We start from the raw sequence: 12630 nt of genomic DNA, 5'->3' as shown, positions 1-12630 counted from the left end.
AAAACTTGGACCAGAATCCACATCTGTGGCCCAGTTAGGCAGGCTACAGTATTTCAGTGTTTAATCAGTTCCCAGAAAACCTCAATAACACATGAGAGTCAAACTCAACTTTGAGAATTTGCAGTCGGTATTAAACAATTTCCTAAGCCTATCCTCCATGGACAATGCCTCATTGTGACCTCCTGCTATAAGAAGCCATTGAACTTTCTGCATAGAGCCATCAACTAAATACAGGAGTCGAGTCTGCATTGGGGGTGGCAGTGCACTTTATTAACAAACAAAACAGTACCATACAGGCAAAATCTTACTTCAGTGGCAAAGCACACACATAGGTATACTCCAACGTGTAGCACTGGGGCAAACTTCAGACATGGAACATTAGGCACCAAGTTCACAATCACACTAAACATAGTTCACAATCCTTCAATCCATACTCTTCAGTGGAGGATGAGGCCTTATTTAACAGTTAACTGGGACAGACAGATGAAGTTTTAAAATCTAATTCTTGGCCTAACTGTGGAGTGGGGCTGACTCAGCCTTCAGAACTGTGAAGTGGATGCCTTAACAGGGCCAAGATCTATCAGCCTCTTAAACTGACTTTCATTTCTCTGGTTCAGAGAAAAAGCTTATGGTATCTTCATGTTGGATGAACTTGCATATCGTGAGAGTCCTCAGCTCCAATTTCGTGTCTAGGCACATCTGGACTGGCATTCATTTTGATACCCAATCCATAGATTAATAGGGTTAATCTAATTAGAATAAATTAAATCATTTTCCAAAAAGTTGAAAAGGGTAAATCACATGAGTTCTTCAACATTCAAGACTTTAAATATGTTAGCAAACTGATTACTGTTCCAACTGTTGCCAGTTAAGAAGTTTAAATCAGCATTTCCCAAAAGGTGTGTCAGGACTGAGTTAATCAGTAAGCTAATAGAAACAACTGCAATAGACTAGGGATGAGATTTCTCAAAGCAGTCTGATATAATATGCGGCAACTCCTTATGTACTGGAGCGTATCCAATACATTCTCAAAACTCCTAAATTAGCTAAAATGCAAGGTAAAGAGCAGTAGAAAAATGCAGCTCTTAGGATAGGCAAAACTTTGGAAGATTTATGTCCTCACACCAGGGTCCAGCAACTTAGGTTTGAATTTATGATAAGGTTAATGATATAATAAACTTGGGTTGGCTGGTTTTCCCTGGCAATTGTTAATTCCCCTTAAATAAAAATATGTTGATACATTGTAAAAAGAAGTATTTTACAGTTGAAACCTTTGAAAAGGGCTTTTAAAAATCTGAGTTTTTAAAAGGGGAAAACAAGAGGTGGGCACCCTTGTGGGCCGACATTACTCCTAAGATAGAGAACTTAGTTTTCATATATAAAATGACTCAATTTCATGTCTTTTATAAAACTTAACAACTAAAGCAAGTGAGCTTGCTTTAAGGAAATTAGAGCCCTAATTTCTTCTCTGTTTGATAGTCTCAACAAATAACAGTCAAATTTATCATATGTATTTCAGTACTTAAGAGAAATTGGCATGCTTTGCTAATATTTATGCAGAGGTAACCATGTTGAAGACATATGTAAGTTGAGAGGTATGTCTAATTCTATGGTCATAGGAAAAATTAAAAGAAAACTGCTGCTTTCCTGAAGTTGAAATAGAATGTTACAACTGACAAGGATCCATTGGTGTCTAGCTGCCTTCCAGGGGGAAGAGAAGATGCCAGTCGTAGTTGGTCTCCCACAGAGCTTAAGCAGGGAGTCCTCCTGGGGGACAGTCCTGCCACTATTTTCCTCTGCTCAACTGGAAAGCTGCACATAAGTCACAGCAAGTCAGTTTCAACATTCTAACTCAGTTAAACACTCTCCTCCATAAGAAGTGAAAGAGGAAAAATACAAATAAGCTAGCACTGAGACTAGATGTCTAGAAAAGTCGGAGGAACTACAAGTGGTCAGGAGATTCCTGAGGCAGCAGCCCACAAGATGTCCCCATTCTGGTCTGAGGGTCTGCATGCCGCTACCCCCAACACTGCTTTCCTTTACTATTTCCTGATCCAAAGTGGAGGCTGCTTCCTCCAGGAGGCTGTGAGCCTCTAGGCTCTGTAATGACACTTCACCATTGCCTAAGGGAAGAAAAAGGACAGTTACAGGCTGGGCCTTCACCTACTCCACCTCCACAGACAGAAAGTCAAATGCTTTGTTTCTGAAATCATCATGTATTTTGCATTGAAGGGAATAAAAACAGGACACAGAAATTGTTTCTGATGAGCACATCACGTTTAACTTTTTGAATTTCAGAAAGTGATCACAAGGCTTTATTCTATCAATTAACATGAGTTGATCTACACTGACAAATAAGATGGAGTTTGATCTTACTGAAATTAATTAGGTGATTCTTTGAATTGTTTTTACTTTAACAATGATTGGAATTAAGCCAAAGGTAGTTAAATCCAGTACACTTAAACATGGCCCAATGACACAGCCTTTACACTTGTCAATATTTTCCTCTTGGTGGTATTGAAAACCAGTGAGCAGAGGGCATAAGAACAGAACTTCAAGACCGTGGCAGGAGCTTGTATTTGTACAGCACAAACCCCAGGGTAGTTACTGATGTGGAAAATCCAATGATCTTCAGCAGGCCAGAAACAGAGGGCAGGTTCCTTTCCCAGAAGGTGTGGGTGATTTCTACCGCTGGAACGTCCTAGATGAAGGAACACAGATCATGAGCAAAAAACTCATGCTGACAAGGAGGAACAAAACACTGCAAGATCCATGCATGGAGACCCCTGGGATAGTTGCATCTATAATTAAATCGGAGGCTAGAAGAAGGGAGATGTGAGTTTTATGTTCCATGATTGGTCTAAGGAGAGATAGTGCCCAGAGTCACCAAACTTACCTTTGATTCAGGTTCTTGTACCCAGATGTCTTTCTCGGTCACCTTCCCGAGACCATTTAAGACCTGAAAGAAAGTGACCATGGTATTATGAAAAGAGGCTGTATAGTTTCGACAGATTCAAGGCCCTGCTAGCCACAGATGAGCCCCATGAGTGAGGGGCAGAGAAATGGACATACAGATTCTATCAGTGTCAAGAACTAGCAAGACCAGATGCCAAAAACGTTGCCGTGACTCGGGAGGGAGAGAGCCTGGGCTTTCCTGCTTACCTCCCTAGCTGCTCGTTCTCCAGCCTCAACTGCCCCTTCCATGTAGCCGCTCCACTTTGTGGCAGTCTCTGTGCCCGCAAAGAAAATCCTGCCCACGGGTTGACGAATCACCCTTCAAGGGAACCAAGAGGTTACACAGAGTTACTTGGGAAGGTGGGCAGGGTAAATGAGCCAATCACTGCCCTCATTTAGTCTGCAGAAGGCACAGAAATTCAGACTGTTTAAAAAACACCCGTATGACTTAGCCCAAGGTGAAAGGCCACTTTTTGCTTTCTGGATCTGCATAGAGGATCTGAACTTTCAAGCCAGGGAGAATCAGGCCATCAGATCACCAATCATTAAAGGGGATGTTGATCTTTTCCAAGCCAGCCAGAGCTGGAATATAAGAACATGTATTCAATCCCCAAATCAGATTTCTTTGCTGTTTCCTGTTGGCAGTGCATTCTTCTCCCTGTCCTGTCTTTCTCGGGGGAGGGTGCACTCTTCTTGAAAACAGCCACAGATCCAGCTTTGCAGGCACTCCCAGTGTGTCAGGAGGAACTGCAGTGGCAGGTGGGAAGACAGGGACGTCAACTGTCATTTCTGGCAAAGGAGAGACCTGAGACATTATATGGGTGTGTCTCTTTAAGAAAACAACCTCTGTACAGTTAGCTTCTCTGAACTTCTCTAGGGACTGGCTGAGAGCAAGGAAATGGGTCTCCTCTTACAAAGAAGGGCTGGACTGAATGGACAGCTGTCCCCTCCAACTTTTTTGGCTTTGACTCCTGCCATGTCCACAGCTAGTTTCATGAACTCTCCCAAGCTGCATGTCCTGCCCCCCACCCTGATGGCCTTCATCTCAACCCGTTGGCACTCCTTTTTCCAATTCCAGAACCCTGGGTTTCATCTATTCCTCATCTTAGTCTTGTCTTCTAGACTTCTACTTTGATACCAGAACTAATCCAGTTCATCAATCCTGCTATTGTTAACAAAGGTGATCTGACTCAATTAAGAAGAAAAAAAAAACAGACTAAAAACTCCTGTAACGAAAAGGTTAATAAATACTTCCTCCTTTTCAGTGGACAAATGTGACCTTGTATTAACTTTTTAGCTCTGTTTCTCTGGAAACCAGATGAAGGTGTAATGCCATCTATGGAGGCAACACCATTTATGCTAAAAGTGCCTCCCCTCCCATCCCCACATTAGTGAACTGCATCCAGGCTGGGAGGACTCTAAGTGAATTGTAAATACCTGGTAGGAGGCTATCACTTTGGGCTTCCCTGAGTGTGGTGTCTCTTGTAACTGAGCAAGTCTTATAACTGAGCAAGTTACCGGACACTATGCCTATGAAGCATAGAGATAATGGCTCCCATGGAGCAAGGGGCTTCTAGGTCAAGGTGGACCCACCCCATGTGGATGTCATTTCCTCACACCTCAACTGTATACAGTGAGGACTCTTCCCCTGAAGAGGACTGTCTGCTGATGCTGCTCTGTTGGCAAGACAGAAGTGTTGGATAAACACATCCAATGTCATTCTGTGTTGACTGGTGCCAAGGAGCCTAAGGCAGTCATGTGAGACTAAATGTCAAGTTGAGCTCATGAAGTCCTCTTGGAGGACACTGTAGCTTGCTTCATTCTCACAAGCACTGTTCACATCTGAAATCCTCCCCACTGTTCTGCTATTGTTCTGTATGCTGACAGTTATTGTTCTATGTAATGACATCCTTATTTTTCTATGGACATCCAGAAATATACAAGTATTATCTAGGACATAAGAAATGGGGATTTTGACAACTATTTCTAGAATTTCCATTGAACTCTGCTTTTCCTTTTAAATTTGGCACAGGTCTTGGATTAATTGGCGTAGTGCTTGTGTAATACCTTCCATATTGAGTCATGATCCCAGGAGGGAAGTAGGCCGTGTAGCAGCCCCCAGAGTACTGCTCCTCACACCAGTTCTTCTCTTCATAATGCACTGGCTGCAGTTCAGTGGGGAAGAAAATGCAAAAGAGAAAACAAAGCTGAAATACTGCAAGTCAATAATATTGTTGCTTTAACAAAAAGTTTACATTAAGAAAATAAAGAAAATCCTGTTTTTCTAACTCACTTAAGGGGAAACATGATAGTACCAAGCAATGGCCTTTTGTGAAGTACCATGTGGCAAAACATGTATACTTTGCTCTTCCCATTTTCTTGATTAGGGAAGACATGAAGTATTCCAGTATCTGGGAGAGAGGGGTATCCATCCATCCATGCAGATTCTGAAGTCTTTAGAGCTAAGTCTATAGGAAACCCCATCAACAATTCAGCTTGTGGAAAGGTCTGCTCAAATCTCTGGAGTCCCTCATAACAGACTTTACTTCCCCATCTATCAGGCATTATTGCTAAGGAAAGGGTGGGAGGGAGGAAGCAGAAGACAAACAAATGTCTAAGAAAGGCTTTTTTCCCAACCACTTTTCTAAGCTGGAAACATGTATGATGGGAATTCCACTAAAAAGCGGCAATTAAGATGAAAACTGTTTCCTAGGGGACATGAGAGAACCTTCTCTAATTTCCCTGGCACATTCAGAAAGTTTATTATTTGAACAGTTTAGAGACAAACCCCTGAAAGAGCGCTCAGCCATTCTATTTTTTTTTTTCAAAAAGACGTAATTTCATTCTCCTAATTGCTTTCAGTGGTGGATTGAAAGCACTGATATTCCTAAATGAGTTGTGAATTGAGTTCACACATGGAAAAACAAATTAGTATGACTTTGACCTGGGAAGAGACTCTAGATTCAGTCTATCTTGTCAAGTACATACTACTTTGCCTTCACCAACAAATGGTAACATATCTGGAATTTAATTGTGCAGCAGGTAAGTGACACTGACTGGGGGCAGGACTTCCGTTCTAGGAACCCAACTCACCCATTCTTGACATAATCCCTGCAGCTCTAGGCTCTCATTACAATTGGCTGCCAGTTATCTAGTGAACATTTAAACAGCCCAAAGAAGTTGCTGTGTCAGAAATTCCATGCGCCTAATACCAGCTTTTAATGACCTTTTGTGACTGCTGAAGTTTATCCTCCAAGTTAAGCATATCGCTTTATACTCTCTTCATAAGACTGTCAAAAAATCAGAATCTGCTTTGCTTTACTACTTATAGTGAACAGAGAAGAACCTGCTAGGGATTAAAGCTGGGAGTTTCTTACATGTAAAGCTTCTTGGGATCCCAGCACTTTGGCATAGAGCTCACAGATTTTCTTCTTCCTATAAAACAGAGCCAAAAAAAAAAAAAAATAAAGTTAGGGAAGGAGTAACTGATGGGTATAGAATAAATACAGTGAGTTCTAGAGCTCTTGGTATCAACCAGATTTATTACAGAAAAATTAAAATCCATGGCCTTCTGTAACTGCACAAATGAACATTTCCATGAATCCCCACACTCAAATTAACTTTCAATGCCTCAGTAGTCATTTAATTTGAGGATTCAATGGAATTATTCTTTTCTTTTTTTACACTTTTGCCTCTTTCACTACCTAATATGATATCTTCTCGAGATAAAAATGGGAAAAATGAATTCAATTAAGTTTAGCCAGCCTTAGGAACTGATTCTATATAACTTTTCTGGAATACGTAGAGTTCTAAAATGATCCCTTTTATAAGTCTATAGTATAAGTGATGGTGTCTTTTAACTATCCTATACTTGTGTTTTAATTACCTACAAACATATAAAGCTCATTTCATCTTTTAAGCATAACATAAGATATGCTATACAGAAAGTATCTACAGTCATTTCAGTCTAGGAATTTGTCACTTGATAGAATGGTCTGTGGACCACAGTATTTCAAAGTGTATCTGAGGGATGGGCAAAATATGCTAATGTTACCTCAAACACAGCCTTTGGTTGTTCTCATAATTCATTATCTAAATGACTAGCCCAGAACATGGTATTTTCATGTCTGAAAAAGTTAGAGGTTGTACTTATATAAACTCTTTTTGAAACGAAATACATTTTAAACTCACAACTACTCATGGTGAATTTTTTTAAAAGGTCTAATTTACTAAAATCACCTGTTTTAGAAATTAATGGTTTTATTTCTGGATTTGTTTGCATAGGTTTACACTGATCCAGTTATATACTTTTCCTATTTACCTTTTATAGTTTTAATATAGTTTAAACATTTGAAAATGCTCTAAAATATTTGTTAAGGGATAACAAGCAACTGGAAAAATATTTGCTTAAAAATGTGGCAAAAGGTTTGAGTCAAATCTGTAAGACAAGTATTAAAAGCTGAAGAGACAAAATTATGCAGGGCGGGGGGAGCTCAAGCTTACTGGTAATAAAGAAATAGAGATTTAGAAATATACAATTTTATGCTGCCAATTACATTAGAAAATATTTTAAAGACATGCCCCCAATTTCTCTGAATAACATGGGACAAAGTGTAACCTTATAAATTTATCTAAATCCTCACACTTAAACCATTTTTATAACTTCCAGAACATTCACCTCATATGTATAAAATCAGGAGGAGGAGGCAGATTATAAACTTTGCTTATTGTTACCATTTTCCATGGAAGGTTTAAGGGAGAGACAAATGCCACTCCTGAGATGATGTCATGCAACATTAGATGGATATTTAGGTGGATAGTTAAATTTCAGGATAGTCAGAGGAAGTTTGGCTTCCTTCAAAGAGCTGCTCACATTATACATAAAAAGTCATAAAGGAAAGGAAGAATGGGAAGAAGTCTCAAGACTACTGTCTGTCTGTCTGTCTCTCTCAGCCTGATTCAAGACCCTCATTTCAGAGATGAGGAAACCGAGGCTCAGGGAGCTGCAGAGATCTGTTTGATTTTGCTCAGCTAATTAATAGCAGGGTAAGGCTCTACTCTTCTGAGTAATCTGCCCATAGTAGGTACTCAATAAATATTTGTTCAGTCAAAACCCATCCTCAGCCTACTCTTTGCTTAGTCTATGAAGAGATGACTGATTCTAACACCTACTTCACAAGGGTGTTACAAGCAATAATTCAGACATTTCAAGTTAATTAGAAAATGAAAGTATCGGCAATGATTATTCTAAAAAACTCAACAGTACTTAACTTATTACTGTTATTATTATTTCTGAGATAGGGTCTCACTCTGTCACCCAAGCTGGAATGCAGTGGCACGATTATGGCTCACTGCAGCCTTAACCTCCCTGGACTCAGGTGATCCTCTCGCCTCAGCCTCCCAAGTTGCTGGGACTACAGATACATGTCACCAGGCCTGGCTAATTTTTTTATTTTTTGTGGAGACAGTTTCTCTATGTTGCCCAAGCTGGTCTTCAACCTCTGCACTCAAGCAGTCTGCCTGCCTCAGCCTCCCAAAGTGTTGGGATTACAGGTGTGAGCCAATGCGCCAGGCCTGCTTAACTTACTTTCTGGATGTGTAATAAAATTTTTATTAAAGCAGAGTGAAACCTGAAATCCAATCAACCCACATTGTAGTTAGTTTTCATTCATGAATGTTAAAAACAATTATAATAGTTACAAGTCATTATTTACTGTATTTCATATTATTAGAAGAGCCAAGGATGTGTTCACACAAACACAGGAAATTATCTTTCCCTTTCCCTTCTTCCCTTTAAAATTAAAAATTTTTGGAAAAGATATGTAAGGCAAGGATGTTAAAACAATGCACTGATTGATTAATTTGGCTCTAAAAATAACAGAACCTAAGTGATGACTAAAAAAGGCCACTGTGCAAATCATCTCGTTGAACTTATTCACTGGTTTCTAAATCTGGTTGCTTATCATAATCACCTGAAAAGCTTGTTGAAAAATACAAATACACAGGCCCCACCTCAAACCTGCTCAATCACAATCTATAGGTCTTATAAAAACATATTTTCCAAACATCTTTTGGGATATTTTGATGCAGTCAGATCTGGGAACCACTGTTTTTGTCAATGACATATTCAGTAAGGGTTTTGCCTTACAAGAACTTTTGAGAAGTTCAGCCACTGTGTGGAATCATAACCAAATGTCTACCTACAGGCTGGTATTTATTTTACTATTAATAAGGAGGGAAAGCAGGAAATCCAAAAGAAAATGTCAGCTTAGTGTGGTATAATGAAAAAGTATGCGCTATATGCTACTCCAGACTTTGTCACAAGCTAGCTGCGATGATTTGAATGTATGTGTCCCTCCAAAATTTAAATGTTGGAACTTAACCTCCAAGGTGATGGTATTTTGAGGTGGGGTCTCTGCGGAAATGATGAAATCAGGAAGATTCTGCTCTCATGAATAGATTAGTGCCCTTATAAATGGGCTGGAGGGAACTAGCTAGGCCCTTTCTGCCCTTCTGCCTTCCTCCAAGTGAGGACACCACCTTCATCACTTTTTGTCCTTCCTCCTTCTGCCTTTTCTGCCATGTGAGGGCACCATGAGAAAGTGCTACCTATGGAACAGGTTCTCACCAAACACTGAATTGAATCTGTTGGCATCATAATCTTGGACTTCCCAGCCTCTAGAACTGTGAGAAATAAATTTCTATTCTTCATAAATTACCCAGTTTCAGGCATTTTGTTACAGTATCACAAATGCACTAAGACACTAGCTATGGAGGCTTGAACAAATCATTCCCCATCACTGGACCCCAAATCCCTCCTCCATTGAGTGAGTAGAGTTTATTTTTAACAACCATGAGATTCCACAATCTCATGGTTGTTTGAATCCCATGATTGTTGAGATTCAACCATTTACCACTTACAGTGAACAGAGAAGAACCTGCTAATTGAAACTGGGAGTTTCTTCCATGTAAAGCTTACCTGCAAACCATGAGATTGTTGAATCTCATGGTTGTTCAAATAAACAAATCCGTGTGCACATGTAGGAACTCATTCTGCAGCCTTTCCCCCACTTCTAAAGTCATCAGAGTAACTCCCAAAGCAACGGCTGCTAATGGGTTAGCTGTTTAATTTTTTAAATTACATTCAGAGAAAAGTCTATATTTTTGTGTATGTATTGGACCTCTTTAAAAGCTAGCAGAGGATTTAGGGCTACCCAGAGGCAACCCTCCAACAGCCAAATAACTCTGATGTTAAAAGGCTTACCTCTTCAGGTAAGACTTTAATTGAACAAAGGATTCCAAAACAAAACAAAACAAATATACCATGACAGGAAGAGAAAGGGAGAAAGAAAGAAAAAAAAAAACCCACTGTCCTAAAATAAATTTTATACTAGGAAGCTTTCAGATAAGGGAACATCAGAACTGTGTCCCAGATAAGCAGTAGTGAATATTTTCATGTATAAAAGTTGCTACAGGTTAAAATATACTTTTTAGAAAGTCCATGTCAGAGAATCTTAAAAAAAGATTATGGCCTTGAAAGAGGATTGGGATTCGGTTTCTACAGCATTTTTCACAGCTAATATTTTCTATGATTTTTCTCCATCCATCTCACAGGGAAATCCTACCTCTTAACCACTGTAAAATAAACACGAACATGTAAAATTAATATATGCACACGGGCAAGGGCTAGGTCAAGAGGGCTGTAGCAAAATACAAAAGGTTGGTTTGTTGGAATTTTGAGAATATTTGTGAAGTACTGTGTTTTTCCTCATGTTATTCTACTACTGTCAGTGCAAAAACAAAATACAAAGCTAACTTTTTCATCTATTTTTCATTTATAAATTCTTACCTTATTTCCTTATGTAGCTTAGCAAGTCGATCAGCTTTCCGGGCAAGAATGAAGCTGGAGAGAGAGGTTACATTGAATGATCAGGTTACAGCTGTTTATCTTAAGAGCTGCCCTTTCTTTCTGAAGTATTCTTAACCTGTAGCTATTCAGCATGAAATGAACTCTCTCAGACCCTCCTCCTCTACTAGGGCAAATGCCATATTGTCTTTGGTCTGCCTGTGTGTCCAAAACCCCTGCTAGGCTGTGATCCCCTACACGACAGGTGACCTCCTATTCAATATTTTACTTCTAAAATTTAACATGGTTTTTGGCATATAGTAGGAAATCAAATGTTGAATGAATGAATGTTGTGCTAAATGATTATTCTGGTAATGACTGTTGCCTTCTGCCAAATACTTTATCAAAGCTGGAAAAACAAATATAAACATGTGTCTGTAGTGGAGGCCACGGTGGGCCCCCCAGGCTCCCTTTGGGACCAGGCACTCGTTACTCTTACCTCACAGCTGAAACCTTCCCCAGTAATTGGACAGGGCAGCAGAGAATGCCTCGCTCAAGGTCCCACCCCTCCCTAGAATTGTTCTGACCTAGATGCGGTTGAAGACAACTCTGAAGGGCCACCCAGCTCCAGAACTTCCAAGGGAATGGCAGAGGCCTTTGTTGGGACAACATTGGAGCTCAAGTTCCGCATAATCCTTCTGCCATAGGTAGTCATCCCCAGAGCACTTCCCAATAAAGTTCCAGCACCCAGATCTCCAGCTCTGAGTCAGCTTCCCTGGAAACTGACCTAATATAGTCCCCAAATAAAGTAACTCAATAAAACTCAGTTATAACCTGCCTGCTCCCCTTTAATCAAATATATTCTATTTATTATACTGATATTACTAACTGCATGTATATTTAAAAGAATTGAATTGTGACATGAAGTCCTTAGTTATACTATTATTAGAAAGCTTTCAAAAATCCAAATGAGCTAAAGGACAATGAAATTATTTTTCCATTAAAAAATTTTTAAATTTGTATTTCTTTTATTCAAGACCAAAAGGACAGGTAGATCAGTGCAAAAAACAGATATTTCCTCCTCTCCCTACCCACAAATTAAAGTGTTCCTCAAATTGGATTGGCAGTTCCTTTAGGGCTGTTATTTGAGATCACTCTGAGAAGCAAAGATGTATGTTAATGTAGAGAATAGTATTTCAGAGAAAGCTGTGGACTATTTAGGAAATCTGAACTATTGAACTTTATGGGATATAGTCATAATTTTGCATGATTTAATACCTCAAGTTATAGCTTGTTATTAATTATTTTAGTTAGATATAGCTTGTTATTAATTATTTTAGTTAGATTCTGGGTTTATGCAAGAATCAGTAAGTTTAGATGTATATAGTTTTTTTTAATCATCAATGTCTGATAAAAGATTAAATGATTTAACTGAAAACATTTTTAGTCAACTTGTCTTGTATACTTTTTACAGTTCCCTTCCCAAAGGGCAGTTAGTGTTGGTTATTTCTGTCAAATCTCAAGTCATGAATGAAATAATCTCTTTGATCTAATCCCAACTATGGATAAATAAGCTTTAACTTACTTTGGTGTTTTATTGAGGAAATTAAACATGCTGGTTTTGTGTTGGAAACATTTCACAGTTCTAAAGTACAAGGTCCTTTCTAGTTTCCAAAAGTTTATTACAAACACAGTGCTGGGCAATTACCACCCCTATCTTCAAGGTTTTCGTGGCTGTGGCCATCAGCAAAGAGCAGGGTGCAGGCAAGCGTCAAGATGAAAGAGATTAGAATATCGCTTTCTAAGAATTGCCTAAATAACTCCATTAA

The 12630-nt window shown here is 39.2% G+C and overlaps 1 protein-coding gene across 1 annotated transcript in view; it reads right to left on the bottom strand.

The window, feature by feature from the left end:
* Window positions 1–248: 248 nt before the first annotated feature.
* MAOA (monoamine oxidase A) overlaps window positions 249–12630 on the bottom strand; it is a 92053-nt gene continuing 79671 nt past the window's right edge. The window contains exons 10-15 of the mRNA XM_016943709.3: window positions 10805–10858; window positions 6333–6390; window positions 5023–5120; window positions 3163–3274; window positions 2897–2959; window positions 249–2701 (exon numbers count right to left, since the gene is read on the bottom strand). Coding sequence (XP_016799198.1) covers window positions 2555–2701; window positions 2897–2959; window positions 3163–3274; window positions 5023–5120; window positions 6333–6390; window positions 10805–10858 — 532 coding nt within the window. The 3' untranslated portion in view covers window positions 249–2554. The remainder of the gene's footprint in view (window positions 2702–2896; window positions 2960–3162; window positions 3275–5022; window positions 5121–6332; window positions 6391–10804; window positions 10859–12630) is intronic.

Source organism: Pan troglodytes, chromosome X (assembly GCF_028858775.2).
Source record: "Pan troglodytes isolate AG18354 chromosome X, NHGRI_mPanTro3-v2.0_pri, whole genome shotgun sequence".
NCBI classification, from domain to species: Eukaryota; Metazoa; Chordata; class Mammalia; order Primates; family Hominidae; genus Pan; species Pan troglodytes.
The sequence above is the reverse complement of the archived record's forward strand: the minus strand, read 5'-3'. Positions and strand labels throughout refer to the sequence as shown.